The 17,263-nt window shown below is 56.8% G+C and overlaps 1 protein-coding gene across 5 annotated transcripts in view; it reads left to right on the top strand.

The window, feature by feature from the left end:
- The first annotated feature begins 1,030 nt into the window (after nt 1-1,030).
- Nucleotides 1,031-17,263, top strand: part of IPPK (inositol-pentakisphosphate 2-kinase) — a 45,378-nt gene continuing 29,145 nt past the window's right edge. For 2 of the 5 annotated variants that reach the window (XM_064579250.1, XM_064579251.1), the window contains exons 1-7: nt 1,031-1,246; nt 1,920-2,047; nt 7,067-7,114; nt 8,683-8,778; nt 11,171-11,237; nt 12,777-12,898; nt 14,407-14,496. In XM_064579250.1, the coding sequence (XP_064435320.1) occupies nt 1,195-1,246; nt 1,920-2,047; nt 7,067-7,114; nt 8,683-8,778; nt 11,171-11,237; nt 12,777-12,898; nt 14,407-14,496 (603 nt within the window). In that variant the 5' untranslated portion in view covers nt 1,031-1,194. Of the gene's footprint in view, nt 1,247-1,919; nt 2,048-2,086; nt 2,219-7,066; nt 7,115-8,682; nt 8,779-11,170; nt 11,238-12,776; nt 12,899-14,406; nt 14,497-17,263 lie in introns of those variants that run through there. The other 3 variants (XM_045882072.2, XM_064579252.1, XM_064579253.1) reach the window with 3 other exon arrangements.

The following is a 17,263-nucleotide window of genomic DNA, read 5'->3' as shown; positions in this document are numbered from 1 at the left end:
TGTAACATTTATTTTACAGATCTTTCCGTTTGAGAGAGTGAGAGTTCATGAGCATGCGCGGGAGCTGGGCGATGGGGAGAGGGAGAAAAGCAGGCTCCCGACACGCGCAGAGCCCGAGGGGTGCTCAGTTCCACGCGGACATCGTGAGCCCGGCGGAAGTCAGGAGCTGGACGTTCAGCCCGCTGAGCCACCCAGGCGCCCCGAGAGCGTAACGTTTATTTTTTAGTGTTACTCTTAAATTTCGGTAAACCTCGACGCATACAGCCCACATTAGCAAAAGCTTTCTGAGGCCCTCATCAGTTTTAGGGCATGAAGTGTCTTGAGCCTGGGAGTTTGGGGGCCGCTGGGCCAACTGGACCGCGACCGCATCTCCAGAGCGGCATCGCCGGTGCCGGGAGGAGGGGCTCGCCCCCACCCCGAGCCTCGTGCTCCGCGCGCCATGAAGCCTGCTCCCCGGAGCCACGCTTCCACGGCCGTGAGGTGCGGAGGACGACGCGTCCACCTCACGTGCTGCTGGGGTGGCTCTGCGCCAGGTAACGCGCACAGGGTGGTTTGAACGACCGCGTATCAGACGAGTCACATCCCACCTGGCAGAAAAGGAAGCCGGGCTCGGAGACCGAGTGCCTCGCGGGGCCTCCACGCCTGAGCGCTCCGACATCCACGGGCCACCCCCTCCGCGGACCGCCGTCGCCCCCGGCCTGCCTGGGTACCCCTTCCCCGACCTCCGGGCCCGCCCGGTCGCCCCCTTCCCACCTCCCCGCCCGCCGGATCTCTGTCCCCCGCCGGGCCGGTCCTGGGCGCCGAGCAGCCGCCGGCTCCTCCCGCTCGCCTCACTTCCGGCGCCCGGCCCGGAAACCTCCTTTCCGGTTCTCAAATCCGCGCTCCGGAAGTGAGTCACCGTGCCAGCACCCAAGATGGCCTCCTGCCCATCCGCCGCAGCGGCCAAGGGAGGAGAAGCGGGCGCAAGCCCGGAAGTTGCCCGGTTCGGCCATGGCAGCCACCGGGGGCGTGGCTTCCGGCGGCCGGAGCCTGGGAGTCGGGGCGGCGGGGTCGAGTGGCGGCCGTGGCTGACAGGCGCTCCTCCCCCGACGGCGGCGGCTGGTGCCCGGGCGGACCGGCGGCCTCCAGCTCGCGGCCGCGAGACGCGCCAGGGCCGCACCGGGGGATGGACGAGGGGAAGATGGACGAGAATGAATGGGGGTACCACGGCGAAGGCAACAAGAGCCTGGTGGTGGCCCACGCGCAGGTGAGCGGAGGAAGGTTGGCGCGGTCCGGGGCCCTCGCCCTGCCCCCGGGGGGTTCCGCGATTCCCCCAGCACACTCCCTCCCACAGTCGGTTCCGCGGCCCGCTGGCACTCCTTGCCCCGCCCCGGGGGGTTCCGAGTGCCCCAACAACGCTCTCCCGCCCCAAGGGTCGGTTCCGCGGCCCGCTGGCACCCCTCGCCCCGCGGGTCGGTTCTCCCGCACCCCCTCCCCCATCCGGGTAGTTCCGCGTCCCCCGACCCCCCTATCCTCGGGTCAATTCCTCGTCCCCCCAGTGCCACCCCTCCCCCCAGGTCGGTGCTTCCCCTCGCCTAGTGTCACCCCTCCCCCAGGTCAGGGCCGCGTCCCCCCAGCACCGCCACCCCGCCCCGGCCGCACGCGGTGCCGTCTCCGACTGCCCAGCCGCGGTGGGGCGGAGGCTGCGCCGAGAGGCCGCCCCGGGGGTAGCCGGCGCCCGCATGGGGGTCCGCCCAGCTCTGGAGGGAGCCGCGAAGCGCCCGGGATGCTGTTACCTCCCGGCGGGCGGGCGCCAAGGGAGTGTATCCTCCGAGACGCCCGGAACTGCCGGGCTCCTGCAGCTGCTGTTCATAATGGAGCCTTGCCCAGGGGTTCTTCAAAATCTTTTAGAATTTAAAGGCTTCTCTTCCTTAATTCAGGGAGGGGCCGGAGTTTCAGAAAGTGCAGCAAGGACGCGCAAGGGAGTGAACCCAGGAAGAGGAGCTTGTGGATTTGTGTGAAGCCCCAAGCCTCTGACGTTTTGCTGATCCAACCACGCTGGAATGCGGTGGGCAGGGGAGGAGCCCTGGGTGTCACCAAGGGGTTAAGAGCTGGGGAGTGGGAGTCACACAGCTGGGCGCCGACCCAGTTCTACCACTGCCTGGCCCACGCGCAGTTTCTGCGTTTGCAAAGTGGAACTAGAACAGAATCCCCACTGTGGACTTGCTAGAAGGATGAGGTGAGCAGGTGCTGGGCAGGCGAACACTGTCATCCTCTGTGGACTCCGGTGAGCGCCCTGACCTGGTCCAACAGCTCCTACCGGGTGGTGGCCTGCTCTGTGGTTTCTGCGCTGGCTGTAGGGGAAGCTGCAGTCGCCCAGGTGGCCCCTGTGATCTGCCTTTGCATTTTGTTACCCATTTGCACAGTCAGGAAGCTGAACTGAGATGGCGGGCTTCGGTCAAGATCTTTAGATGAATGATGGGCAAGGCTTAACCTAAAACCGTTCTTTGCGTCGTCTGCTGGGCCCCCATGGTGTTTGAGGGTGGGGCGGAGCACGGGATATTCCAGCCTGGGTCCCTTTGATTGTTGGGTTATTGTGGTGACCCCTGAACCCTTTCACAGAAGACATGCTCATGTTCCAGTTCCTTAGTATGATGGGTGGTGTATCTTAATGTCACGTAAGGCTACTCTCATTCCTGCGTGGTGGTTGTTAGCTCCTTGTTGCAAGTAGTCTTGTGGGGAAACGTTCCCACCAAGTGAAGTTTCTGACCGTGTCTCTTGAATGTAGAGAGGCCTTTGTGCTTCGCCTGGGCCTTGAGGCATGGGAAGGAGGGTAGAGCCCAGGAGACAGCGTTTCAGGGCCCTGCTGTGCCCGAGGACAGGGTGCATGTGCAGGGGAGAGTGAACAAGGGCTCCTGCTCCCCACGCTCTCCTCATTCAGTCCAGGGGAAAGGGCAGCTTTGCTGGGGTTCTGCAGGTCGGGAGACTGTCACTTTCCCACTCAACTTTCAGAGAAGGCCATCTTCTCTCCAGCATGAGCACCTGGGTGCTGGCATGCCAGTCCCGAGACCAAGGGTCTGCACTGAAGGAACATGGGGTGACAGACCGCCATCCGGGCTGGCAGGTTGGGAGGCTTTGAGGAGTGCAAGACTTGTAGACTGTGGGGCCTGGGTGTGAAGGAGCCGAGTGCGGGCTCGAGAGGGCTGGGCAGTGTGAGACCTGAGGGTAGGCCAGTTCCTGACAGGGTGCCGTCCACTTCCGGTGGCTCCTCCATGCCACGGCGGCCCTGGGCCTGGCGCTCAGCACCCCTGGGTCCGGCGCTGACCCTTTGTGCTGCTCGGAGGCTGTGGGCCTGCCCAGCACCGTACCCGGTGGAACTCCAGGCACCCACCCCATGGAGGGGTCCTGGGCAAGGGCATCTCCCCGGTGGGCATGCACGGCCCACCTCTGCTGTAGCCCAAGGATGCTGTGTGGGTCTTCTAGCAGCCAGTCACACTTGTGCTCACGTTGAGCTGTGGTCAAGCTGTGGCTGCCCTCAGCTTGCTGCCGTGTGGGCTCGCTCTCTCTGCTTCTCCGTCTGCACTCACCCTCCTCACCTTCTCGTCTCAGTGGCTTTGACTCTGCCCTGTCCTGGGAAGGTTGCAAGTCTGGCTTGTCACTCCATCTCTGAAGTGTCCCCAGTGGTGGGAGCGAGCTGCCCTCCATCCAGCTCCCCTCACTGGAGGTTGTCACACTCAGCTCCAGGGATGCTTTGCTCCCGGTCGACAGGTAAACATGAATCCTGCCAACAAGGATCTTCTGCAAAAGCGTGAGGGAAGCAGCTCGTTTCTGCCCTCTCCGGTTTTACAGCCTTTCTCAGATTCTGAGGGGGTGTCGGATCATTTACCTCTGTGATTGTTTGGATGCCCTGGGTGTTGGTCTGGGTCCTGAAGATGCGAGGTTCAAGCAGTCAGGGGCCGTCGGACTCCTCTTCTCGTCTTGGGTTCAAGATCCTGGGTTGTAGATCATACGTAATGGAGATGTTGCAAACAGATGAGGGTTGTTCTGTTCTGGGCTTTTTTGTTTGTTTGTTTAATTTTCTGCTGAATCTAGTTCAAAGAATCTTAGCTTTTTGTTGCCTCTGTTATTTTTTTTTTTTAAGAAGTAGCTCATTCTCTATTTGGAATTTTCAACCTGCTTATTCAGGTTGATACAGCTGATGTGACTTCTTTCTTGGGGAGCCCTCCTCAGAGAGCTCTGCCCGTGGCCCTGCCTGTAATTGTTCCCAGGATCACCTGTAGCCACATGTTAGGATTTGTTATTTCCAGCCCTGACCTTGGTGAGCTGAGCTCGGCCTCCCTGGTGTGCGGGCTCTGCCCGTCTGGGCCTGGTCTCCTGCTGTGGCTTGGTGGCTTCCCCGCCCACCCTGCGCTGCTTCCTCAGTCCGGATGGCAGTTGCCCTGTTGACCAGGAAGGTGTGCAAGGTTTCTGTGTCTCCTGCAGAAGGACCAGATTGCAGCATGGGCTCCCCCGCCTCGCTGTGTGTGTGTGGACCTGCTCGTGCTTCTCCAGGACAGCCACACTGTGTGTTCCATGCAGGTGGGGTTTGTCTTTCAGATCCTTCCGCTTCTCTTCTGGCTGTCGGATTTTCCACCCCTTCAGGGACCACCCAGGTGCCCCTTCTGCCCCAGCCCCCAGGTGTCCGGCCCCCAAATGTCAGCCGGGCTTACACCTCCATTGTCCTGCCCCCCGCCGCCTCCCTGCTCGAATCTGTGACCGCGTCAGTCCTGTGGCAGCTGTGGGTACAGACCAGGCAGCCGGAGCCTGGGAAGGAAAATGTCCTGCCGACTGTAGGGCCCTGCTGTCCCCAAGTGCCCCTCCTGTCCGGCCTCCCTGCGGCGTCCTGACTACCCTCTGTGACATGGCTTGCTGCCGTCTGCCCTGTGTGGGGCTGTCAGCCCAGCAGCTGTCCTGGCCCTCATCCCCTCACCGCACTGTGGGCTGGGGTTCTGTCACTGGTGTTCTGACGGACTGGGCTGTGGCCGGGCCTCACGAGCAGCAGGGCCGGGCACCGGGGGCAGCGCCCCGGGGGGTGGTTCTTTCTGTTGTATTTCTCTCCCTTTCCCTGGGAAGTTGCCTGGTCCCCGCTGCCTTGCGGTCTTCCCAGCGTGTCCTGGGCCTGAGATGCACACCTGCTGGTGGCCGGGGCACAGGCGGCCCTGGAGCCTTGATGCCCCCCTCCCTCGGGCTTCTCGCGGACGGCGCTCTCTCTGAGCATGTTGTTCTTTGTGGTCTTTCGTTCTTATCCGATCCTAATTACTGCCCGGAAAATACAGAATCTCGGAGGGAAGGAAGTGAAAAGCACCTAATATTTTCCCACCACGAAAATAATTTTTGTCGTAACTTTGGTGTACTTGCTTCCATTTTATGCTTTTATTGGGTACTTGGGAATCCTACCTGTCCGTTTTTGTTTTCTGCTTTTTCATTCAACCTCACAGCATCAACGTGTAGAAAATCCTTTGCCCTCGTGCTCAAGGCTGCAGAGCCCCTGGGCAGCCGGAGTCCCCATGCCACGTGGCCAGATACTCGTGTGGCTGCACCGTTAGGGCTGGCTGTGCAGAGGTGGGTTCTCAGTGGGTCGTAGGCACATCTCCCAGGTCGCTTGGCACACTGTGCCAACCGCCCCACCTCCCCCTCGCCCGGGACTTTCGGAGCAGCGAATACTTGTGTTCCTTTTATAAGTGACAAGTTGTGTCCTTCACTGTGGGCTTTGAGATGGTTTAATGTGTGTGTGTGTCATGCCTCCATTCGTTGACTTTTTCAGCTTGTGAAAAATCCTAGATTCTCTCCGTGTCCTCAAGGGCGTGAAGGTGGGGCCCCGCCTCAGTCGCCTGCAGAGCTGCCCTGCGTCAGGCTGCAGGGCCTCCCCAAGCCTGTCCCTTTCTCCACTTTCCCGGCATTTTGTGCTGGACGGACTTTAAGAAGTTGTCCCATTTGTTGCTCCATGGAGACACTGTCACCGGTGTTGAGTCCTTTCAGACTATTTTAAACAAACCGAGTGCGCACATACTTCAAAACGTTTTATTTTATGAACTTTTTTTTTTTTTTTTTTTTTTTAAAGATTTTATTTATTTATTTGATAGAGACACAGCGAGAGAGGGAACACAAGCAGGGAAAGTGGGAGAGGGAGAAGCAGGCTTCCCGCCGAGCAGGGAGCCCGATGTGGGGCTCGATCCCAGGACCCTGGGATCATGACCTGAGCCGAAGGCAGACGCTTAACGACTGAGCCACCCAGGCGCCCCTTATTTTTTTATTTATCTAGTTGAGAGAGAATGAGAGAGAGAGCACGAGAGGGGGGAGGGTCAGAGGGAGGAGCAGACTCCCCACTGAGCAGGGAGCCCGACGTGGGACTCGATCCCGGGACTCCAGGATCATGACCTGAGCCGAAGGCAGTCGCTTAACCAGCTGAGCCACCCAGGCGCCCTATTTTATGAACTTTTAAAAATGAAGTGTAACAAACCTACGGAAATGTGCCTGGATCGTGAGTGTGTATGTAGCTTGATTATCACAGAGCGCATGGACCTGTAATCCTGTGACCAGCCCCTTCCAGAATGTTCCTCAGGGACAGTCCCACCCACCTGTGGGGTAGTCGCTAGGTCTTGCTCTTACTGGCTTTTGAACTTGACATGAATGGAGTTGTACCCATACACACGTGCACGAGTGTGTTTAAAGCCCCGTTTGTGCCCTTCCTCACTCACCAGTGGGTGGTGACTGCACCCCCACATCTGTGAACGTCGGTCTTCGTTTCCAGTGCTCCGCAGTGTGGACAGCGTCCTGCCGTGTTTAGCCATGGCACTGTTGTTGGCCCCTTGGGTTGTTTCCATTTTACTTAGAATTACGAACCACACTCCTTTCTGCAGTAGCTGCAATCTCCTGTGCACTGTAGTTATTTCTGTAAGATCGGTTCCTGGGAATGAGCTGGCTGAGCCAGAGGTATCCGGTTTTCTGGTTGCCCCGGGGCCCAGGCCTGGTCCCCCTCCCCACAGCCACCCCCTTGTCTCCGGGCTCGGAGCAGGCACTGACCAGGCTTTGTTTTACTTCCCAATAGCGCTGTGTGGTGCTGCGTTTCCTGAAGTTCCCTCCAAGCAGGAAGAAGGTAAGATTGGTGGGTTTGCCACCCCGTCATTAAAACAATTGAGAAAAGTTTGATTTTTTTCTAATGCACAAGTATTAGTGCTAATTGTAGAAATTTAAATGTGACACAGCACTGGGCGCAGAAAGTGGGGTGTCCGTAGTTCCTGCAGGGCCAGCGTTTTGACCTGCCCGAGTCACTTTGGGTCCCCTGGGATGGTCTGGCCAGGAGGGGGCAGAGAGCCCTGCTTGTGGCCTGGACGGCCAGGGCCAGGGCTCAGCTTTGCCACCCTGCTGGCTCGGTTTCCGCATCTGTGGGACCTTAGCTGCGCTGGTGGAGTTGGTGCTCTCGCCGACGGTGGTTCAAGTCCCAGCAGGCCGTGTGGGTGGAGCACGGGGTTCTGTTCGCTGAGTCACCCAAGCAGAGCACCATGCACATGCTCAGCGAGCTGCCCCCCAGTAGCGGTGTCTGTCTCCCTCCAGGTGGGAAGCGGCTGTGGTGTTCGTCTGGGGGTGATTAAAAAGAGCAGGCAGGGGCCACGGGTCCCACCCCACAGTAGGTGGGGGGTGAGGGGTGGGTGGAAGTTGGGTCCCCCACTGGTGTGGGAAACAGGAGTCAGCGCTCATCTGGGTTGAGAGACCTCGCCAGGGGGCAGGTGAGGTGGACGGCTGTGGAAATGAAGGGCCTCACAGAAGGAGTTGAGGGGACCGAGGTAGAAAGCTGGGGGGCCTAGGGACGGTGTGGTCAGTGTGGAGGAACGTGGCCCTGGGCGGGGGGCCGTTTCCTGTCTCAGCTGCCGCGAGAGGCGTTCGGGTGTTGTGTTCCTGTGGGGTCAGGTGGATCCGAGTGGAAGCTGGATCCTTCTCCAGGCGGCTTGTACCATCCATTCCCCCCAGCAGTCTGCAGCGCCTGGAAAGGTCACGTTCTCTGGATGTGGGGCAGCGTCTTCCTAGGCAACAGTTTGTCTTTATTTTACGAACGGTATGGCTTGACACCGGTCGTGGTGAGGAGTTGCATAGGGTAGTTCTGTTGACAAGAAGAGCTTTTTGTCAGGAGCTCTGTGGCGACGGCTGTAGGTACCCCTGGGAGCGCTATGGGTGTTCTCTCGGGCTCTGCTCCCACGCAGGCTGGGGTCTGCGTGTCATGTGGGGCGTGGGTGGCAGCTCAGGCCGGGATCCTCCGAGAGCCCATGACCTGCTGGCCCCTGAGGGCCCTGCCGTGCACCCTTGGACTTGCCACCCTGGGCCAGAGTGAGGGACTCAGGGCTGATCTCCTTCCTTCCCCAAATCTCACAGCCTGTGGGTTAAGAGCCTCCAACTGGGGAAGAAATAGTCTCCATTTGGATGCTGAGGACCCAAATCCAAATACCTGCTGATTTTTGGCTAGGAGAGATTTTCAAAGTGGCATTGGTTAGGGGGGTGTCCTGGGTGGGAGGAGGGCGGGGCCTGCGGGAGGCAAGCTCCTGTGGGTCTGGCGGTCTCCGTGGGGAGGCTCCCTTCCCCCGAGGCCTGGGTGCCTGGTGCGCGTGCGGCCGCGACATGGCAGCCCCGCTCCCCTGGTCATTGAGGCCTCCTTGCGCTTCTCTTTTACAGACCTCAGAAGAAATATTTCAGCACCTACAGAACATAGTGGACTTCAGCAAAAATGTCATGAAAGAGTTTTTGGGGGAGAACTATGTCCATTGTGGGGTGAGTGACTTTGATTTACACAGTCTGAATTCACAGGCACGTTCCATGTCAGTCTTACCAGCTTCTGGACTATAGTTTGGACCTTTGTGCTTCCTGACAACCCTTGTGTTCCAAGTGCTTCTCTCCCGGGGCTGCGTGGGAGGCACGGAGCAGGTAGTCCAATTCCCGTTTTCTAGCCAAGAAACGTGAGGTTCAGAGAGACCACCTGAGATCCGCATATGCCAGGACCCCTGGCCCCCGGCACCCTGCCGTCACTGGGGGGGCTCCGGCTTGGTGAGGCTCTCAGGGCAGATTCGGACGGCATCACTGAGCCCTCTGCTGCTAGGGGTCCACTGGGGCTATGGACCCTCTTCCAGGGTGGGCCCGCCGTGGAGCTGGCAGGGTGGTGCTGGCTGGGGGGCCTCGGCACCTCCCGACGTGGGCTCACCACAGGGCTCTGAGTGTCTGTACGACCTGGCCCTGGCTGCCCCAGCTCGTGGTCTGAGAGATGACCTGTCCTGGAGTCGTGTCTGTCCTTTCCACGGCATCCTGCTGGCCTCGTAGGTCAGCCCTGGGCGATGTGGGGCTACACAGGGGTGAGAGTGCCCAGGGCTGCCCTGGGTAAGGTCCCCAGCTGTCCAGGTGAGTTGTGAAGGCCAGAAACCCATGGCTGTGGGAGCCCCACGTCTCTGACCAGCCTGATGGTGTCTGAACGAATGCAGCCGTGCTGAATGCCAGCTTTCTCCTTGAGGAGAGGGCATTTCTCTGTTCGCAGCACTTGGGGGATGCTCTAGACCTTTCTCCCAGGAGGGGTCCATAGGGCAGTGGGGAGCTCAGGGTCCCAGCCAACAGTGATCTGGCAGGTAGGAACAGCATCCGGATGTACCCCCAGGGCCCAGAGTGCACTCTGGCTCCAGGTTGGGTTCTGTTTGTCCACAGTGGATGGGGCTCTGGGCAAATGAGGTGGGCTCACAAGGTCACGTCCTGGGAATATCCACCCCACTGACACATGTCCTCTGCATGAAGACACTGCCAAAGTGAAACACAACCTGCTTCTTCTTCCTTGGACGCGGGCCCTGGCATGGTTGAAATGCAGGAACGTCACATCTCTGGCCTGCATAAGGCCACGTTCAGGCAAAACCAGCGTGTGTAAACAGTGACTGCTGACGCCAGTCGGGGTGGGGGGTGGAGTCCTGGCGAGAGCCTTTCCCGCCTCTGTGTCCTGGGACAAGACCCGGACAGGCCCGTGCAGGAGCGTGAGGCCCGGACGGAGTGACAGGCACACCCGTCATGCTGGGTTTGGGGACTAGTCTGGGCCTGTCTCCGGGAGAGCTGGAGGTTAGGAAACGTGGAAGAGGCTGTTTCCCTGGTGCCTTCAGGTCTTGCATCTTCAGTATTTCGGCAGTTGAGACACTGATGGAATTTTAAAAGTGTTGCCTTGCTTTTGTGGACCCAGTCTTCCTGAGGTGAACACCACCGGGGCAGCCTTAACTTCACGTTTGAACTTGAGGTGATGATAAGTGAGGGCATGCTGTTCTCCGGGGGAAGATTCTGGAAGACTTTGGAGGACATGCTGCTCACCTCCCAGTCCCCCAGGCTGGTGGCTCTTTGTCCTTCTCTGTGGCTGTCCTGCATCCCTTCGAGGGCAGGTGCGCGTCAGCAGGGAACCTGGTGTGGCTACGCCGTCCATGTTACACTTCCGGGAGAGGAATTCTGTGGTCTTAACTGTAGTTCTTCCTAAGTTAATACTTTGTGCAGGTAGGTGCTCACCGCCTGCCCTGCTGACGACCTCCGTCTGTCCGTCTGTCAGGCAGGATGGCATGGTTCCTGCTGGTTCGGGAGTCTGAATCGGGTTGGTAAATGTAGCCAAGTGTTAAGGATGCCTAAAATAGAACTCATCGTAAAATTGGGAATTTAAGGTTTAAGGAAATGCAGTTCTACTTTTTACCTTGGTGACCGACGTAGGCAAGGGGGCTGGCGGACACCGTGCTGAGAGCAGCTGAGTCGCCTGTGGCTCCGATGGATCCCGTCTGCTGCTCCCTGCGCTCCCGTCGTGGCGGGTTTTCTTCTCGCGCTGGGTGAGCCCGGCCCTGTCGGCCTCAGACGGGGTGGGAGCCGGGGCATGGGCGCGTTGACCGACGGGGTGGCGCACCTTTCACCGTGGAAGCCAGCGCTCTGAGGAGGGCCTGTTGCTTCATGCACAGAAACCTTTGTGTCGGTTTGATCTGGTTGCGTTCTCAAAACAGCAGAGCAGGTTTTATTTCTAAACCCACATACAAGTAATTTTTTAACGTGGTAAAATACACATAACATGAACTTTGCCATTTTCACCATTTTCGAGTGTGCAGTTGGGTGGCATTAAGCACGTTCACACTCCTGCGGCGCACTGAGTATTTCATACTTGTTCTTACAGGAAGTGGTTCAGCTGCCTCTAGATTTCGTGAAACAGCTTTGTTTAAAGATACAGTCCGAAAGGCCAGGTAAGAGTTCCAGCTTGCAAATTTTGTTGGCGATTTAAATAGTCCATTTGGAAAGCGTTTGACACACTGCACACGTTAGGTCGATGTCGTTTTCAGCAATCCTGCTGCCAGAAACTTATTCTCAGCTAGAACGTGCTCGGAGCGCGTGAACGTGATTCTGGGCGTCGGATACTCCCCTCGCTGCACAGAGCATCTGAGCCCGAAGGGGAGCTGGAGTGGTGCAGACTTAGGGCGGGGAGGGCGGCTGCCAGAGTCCAGGAGACTGGGGCGGCCCAGGTGCCCTGAGCACCTTCTCCCAGGAGCCGGAATCCACCTGGCTGCTCAGCCTCCTGCAGGCAGCGGACAGACGTGCCTGCTTCTCCCCATCACCTCCGTGCCTTTCTGCACTGCTCGTGGCACATGAGAGCTTTTCCTTTCAGTCAGAGACCGGATGTGATGTCCGTAGTGGGGGGGGTGGCCGGTGTCCAGTCCTTCTATGATTAGGAAAGAGAAAGCAAGCAGGGCAGTTGTGCCCCAGAGCCTCGGTTTGGGGTGCTCCGCGGAGCAGGGCTCTGGTGCGGGAAGGAAGCCACACGTGCGTCCCAGCCAGGACTGGGTCTTGGCTGTTCCTCGCTAGACGAGGGCAGACTGATGCTTGTTCTAGGGGCTCTGCATCGTCATTTGGTTTTATAATTACCAATCGAACATATCCGATGTGGCAGTCATAAGAACTGTCCCTCGTTGTAATAATGCCTTGTAATTGGCCTCCTGACATGAATGGAGGAAGGCTGATTCCCCCGGGGGCCCAGAGGCTGTGTCCTGTGCAGCCGCACAAGATGTCCTGGGCCCGACATCTGGTTCCAAGAAGTAGCGGTGTTGAGGGCTCCGAAGGAACCGGTTGTGGATGGAAGGTGAGGCTGTTGCCTCCTTCCTCTCTCAGCTTCTGGGCTAAGGGAATCGCAGAGGTGGGGGTGATCCCCAAGACCACTCCACTTCTGGCAATGCTCACACAGTTGGGGGTCCCCACACTGAGCTGGGTCTGATGACTTGCTAGAAGGACCTGAACTCCCAGTTATCCTCATGGCTAAGTTTTCTCGCACTGAGGGATGCAGATGACACCCAGACCAGGGGAGAGGCTCTGGGGCGCGTCTGAGAGACACCTGCGTGAGCTCCCGGGCGGCTTCTCCACTGGACTTGTCTGCACACTGCTCGCTTCTCCCAGCAACAAGGTGCGACCACACGGAGGAGGAGTGCCAGCCGGGGTTGGGGCTGGGGCACACAGACACAGCTGGCCGCCCCTCTGGAGGAGGAGCCGGTTCTGCAGGGCCCAGACCCCCGCCCTGAATCACAGTGTTGCACTTGTGTGACCAGAGCCCCCAGATAAACACGGACGCTCCTTAGGCAGGACCCCCTGAGGCTTGGAGGCCTCCCAGGAGCCCGAGGCCACAGCCTCTCTTGGGCAGGGCTGAGCCTTCCCCCACAGGAGTCCGCCATGTTGCCGTTGGTCATCTTGTCTGTCCTGTGCTGATTCTCAGGTCTTTTCTTGGCTCTGTCTTTCAGAATCTCGCTGTGACAAGGACCTGGACACTTTCAGTGGCTATGCCCTGTGCCTTCCCAATTTAGCCAGACTTCAGACCTACCGTTTTGCAGAGCACCGGCCGATTCTTTGTGTAGAGATCAAGGTGAGCTTGTGTCAAGGGGAAGATGGTGTGGGGGGAGGGGAACAAGGGTCCAGATTGTAAATTGTGAGTCTTCTACCTGGAGGGCACTTGGCAGCAGAAGCTCCTGGGGTTCCCCACGTTGGGCCTCATGGTCCCTTCCCAGCCCCCAACTCCCATAGATTCGGCTTGCTTCCTGTTCCTTCATGTCTGTCACCTGCACCTTGCTGCTCTGGTTCCTCCCACTGGCCAGACCCTCAAATTTAGGCCTGTTCCTCGTGCTATGACGTGGAGCCAGCAGATGGCCACTGGCAGAAGGAAGTGAGTTGGGTTCTGTCTTCCCTGTTTTCCTCGGAGGGTGCTGCTTGCCAGGCCCCCTTCTCACCTTCTTCCAAGCCGTGCCCCTTGGCTGCTTGGTGACACTACACTCCAGGAGCTCAGTTCCGGGGGTGCCCGTCTGATGGGTGGCACTCCGTTCCTTTGCTTCCTACTCAGGAGAGACCTCCGCAGAGGCCCAGAAGCCTGTGTTACTTTTGGAGTCCTGGTTTGTCCCCCCGGTGGAGGAGGGCCAGGGTCTGCTGCGCCGCTGAGCCCTCTTCCCCTCGAGACGCCTCCCAGATGTCCCAGGCCGTTGTTTGTCTCCTTCCTCCAAAGCTCTGTGGCAGTGATTTCTGGGTCACCCCTGTGACCCTGAGCACTCACACCCCCGGGTGCTCTGTGTGGACTGATGTCCTGCTTGCCTGACCACAGGGTGGATATTATGGGTCTCGGATGACAGGCAGCATGGTCTTCAGAGCCTCAACACTGTGGTTTTAAAAGGCAGCGGATGGGGGCACCTGGGTGGCTCAGTTGGTTAAGCGTCCAGCTCTTGATTTCAGCTCAGGTCATGATCTTGGGGTCGTGAGATTGAGCCCTTTGTCAGGCACCGTGCTGGGTATAAGAGCTGCTTAAGATTCTCCCTCTCCCTCTGCCCCTCTGTCCCTGTTCATGCATGCACGTGCTCTCTCTTTTTCTCAACTGAATGAATGAAAGAGAAAGGAAGGAAGAAGGAAAGAGGGAAGGAAGTAAAGAAAGAAGGAAAGAAGGAAGGAAGGAGGAAAAGGAAAGGGAAAAAAAAAGAAAGGCAGCAGGTGTTCTGTGAGCATGACCGCTGTTAGATGGGCCTTCCTGGTCACTCCGTGTCCGAGGAAACGAGGGTTCTGCTGCTTCGAGCTGGGGGCTGGGGCAGACCTGCACGCCTAGAGGCTTTCCTGCCACGTCGTGTCACAGAAGAAGCACGGAGCTGCTCGGTGTTTCGCTTTGTCTAGTCTGTGAGGGAGGCACGTCTGGTTGTCCCCAGGGAGGCTTCTGCAGCGGCAGGGATGGGATGTGCTGGGGCGGGGGAGGGGTCTCTTCCCGCGGGGCTGCAGGTCAGAGCAACTCTCGGGGACATCAGACCTCCCGAGTCTCCTGCCTATCGCGCTCTGGTGCCTCGTGTCCTGGAAGGTACGGGATTGGCCCCTAAACGTTTTTCTTCCCTGTTTATCTCGCAGCCGAAGTGCGGGTTCCTCCCTTGGTCCAGCGGCGTGACGCACGAGGTGAAGCACAGGGTGTGTCGCTACTGCCTGCACCAGCACCTCAAGGTGAGGCGGCGGCCGAGGCGCGCGGGGCCCTCCGTGTGAGCCCGGGGCTGCCCGACCGGTGGGAGAAGGCGTGCATACCTCTTCCTGCGTCTTCCTCCACAAGCAGTCCGCGTTCGCCCGTCCAGATAGGGCTCGCATATCTCCAGTTCACCCGGTGAAAGTGTGTAAGCCTGGGTTTGGGCGGATTCGTCCTCGTTCCGGTTGCAGAATCATTTCGCCACCTCACAGAGAATCCTGATCCCATCGGCAGTCACTCCCCGGCCCCCCATCGGCCAGCCCCCGGCAGCCACCCGCCCCGTGGACTTGCCTCTTCTGGACGTTGCCTGTCAATGGCGCCCTGGACCCCGCGGGCCCTTTGTGACTGGCTCCTTCCCTGAGCATCACCGTAGCGGGTTGAACGCTCTCGCGTCGAGTGGGAACGTCTGTCTGGTCCATCATTTGTCTCTTGACGCACATGTGGGTCGTTTCCCCCTTTTGGCCGTTGGGAATAGTGCTGCCGTGAACGTGCGTGTACCCCTGCTTGTTTGAGTCGCTGCTTTCCGTCTCGGGGGTGAGTCCTAGGGGTGCAACTGCTGGGTCTTAGAGAAGTCGTGTCTGATTTTTTGAGCAGATGTCAAGCTATGTCCGTAGCTCTCGCGCCATTTTGTATTCCCACCAGCAACGTATGAGGGTCTAATCCAGCCACACCCTCGCCGGCACTTGCTGTCGTCCCTCTTTGTGATTATGACCCTCGGGGGCATGAAGCAGCAGCTCGCTGTGGGTTTCATCTGCGTGTCCCTGACGGTTCGTGATGGTGCGGGTCTTGTCACGGGCTCGTCGGCCATTTACATGTTTTCTTTTGAGCTATATTGGTTCAAGTCCTTTGCCCATTTTTGAATCAGGTTATTTTGTTGTTGTTGTCGACTTAGGGGTTCTGTATATATTTTGGATATTAATCCTTTGTCAGATATGTGCCTAGCAAATACGTTCTCCCATTCTGTCAGTTATCTTTTCGCTCTGTCGTTAGTATCCTCTGATGCACAAATGTTCTTAATTTTACTAAAGGCTAGTTTGTCTGTTTTTTCTCTTCTTGCCTCTGCTTTCGCTGTCATAGCTAAGAAATCATTGCCTAATGCAAGGTCATGCAGGTTTTCCCCTATGGTTTTGATCCATTTTATGTTAATTTTTGAATTTTTTTTTAAAAGATTTATTTATTTGAGGAAGTGTGAGAGAGAGTGAGCGAGGTGAGGAGCAGAGGGAGAAGCAGGCTTCCCGCTGAGCTGGTAGCCCGACGTAGGGCTGCATCCCGGGACTCTGGGATCACGACCTGAGCCGAAGGCAGACACTTAACAACTGAGCCACCCAGGTGCCCTATTTTATGTTAGTTTTTGTAAAGGGAGTTAGGGGCCCAATTTCTTTTGCGTTTAATTTCAGTTTCCCAGCACCATTTGTTGAAAGGACTGTCCTTTCTCGATTGAATGGTCTTGGCTCCCTTACCGAAGATCTTTTGGCTGTAAATGTGGTGGTTTCTATCTGGGCTCTCTGTTCTGTTCCATTGGCCTGTATGTCTGTCCTTAGGCCAGTGCGGCCCTTTTTTTGATTCTGTAGCTTTGCAGTCGGTTTTGAAATCAGGAAGTTTGAGTCCTCCAGCTTTGTTCTTCTTTTTCAAGATTGTTTTGGCTTTTTTTGAGACTCCTTATAGTTACATATGAATTTGAAGATTGGATTTTTCATTTCTGCACAAAAAGATTATTGAGACTTTGAAAGAAATTGCAGGAACGTGTAGATCACTTTGGGTAGTGCTGCCATCTTACCAGTATTAAGACTTAAGGACCCGGGGCGCCTGGGTGGCTCAGTCATTAAGCGTCTGCCTTCGGCTCAGGTCATGGTCCCAGGGTCCTGGGATCGAGCCCCACATCGGGCTCCCTGCTCGGCGGGAAGCTTGCTTCTCCCTCTCCCGCTCCCCCTGCTTGTGTTCCCTCTCTCACTGTGTCTCTCTCTGTCAAATAAATAAATAAAATCTTTAAAAAAAAAAAAAAGACTGAATAATAGTCTGTTGAATATATATACCACATTTTTAATCCATTTATCCAGTGGTAGACACTGGGTTGCTTCTATCTTTTGGCTTTTGTGAAAATAATGCTTCTATGAACATGGGTGTGCAAATACCTCTGAGATTCTGCTTTCAATTCTCTTGACTGTATACCCATAAGTAGGATTGTTGGTCACGTGATAACTTCATTTTTAATTACAACCACCATACTGTTTTCCACAGCATCTGTGCCATTTTACATTCCTACCATGGTACATAAAAGTTCCACTTTCCTCACACCCTTACCAACACTTGCTAGTTTGTTTTCTGATAGTAGCCATTCTAATGGGTGTGAGGTGAGAGATGCAGTTGTTCTTTATACACTGATATCCTGTCACCCTTGATGAACCTGTTTATTTGCTCTATTTTTTTTTTTTTGTCTTGTTTTGTTTTTTGTGGTGGTAGTTTTTTAGGATTTTCTGTATACATGATCAGATCACTTGCAAATAGGGATAATTTTACTTCGTTCTTTCCAATCTGGGTGTCCTTTGTTTTTCTTTCCTAATTGCTCTGGTTAGAACTTGCAGTACAATATCGTTTAGAAGCAAGAGTGGACATCCTTATCTTGTTCCTGATCTTAGGCAGAAGCTTTCAGTTGTTTGTTTGTTTGTTTTTTTAAAGATTTTATTTATTTATTTTACAGAGAGAGACACGGCAGGAGAGGGAACACAAGCAGGGGGAGTGGGAGAGGGAGAA

Source organism: Mirounga angustirostris, unplaced genomic scaffold (assembly GCF_029215605.1).
Source record: "Mirounga angustirostris isolate CCGP_5_RB_7025 unplaced genomic scaffold, mMirAng1.0.hap1 SCAF_15, whole genome shotgun sequence".
Taxonomy (NCBI): Eukaryota; Metazoa; Chordata; class Mammalia; order Carnivora; family Phocidae; genus Mirounga; species Mirounga angustirostris.
Note: the sequence above shows the minus strand (reverse complement) of the source record. Positions and strands in the feature narration are given on the sequence as shown.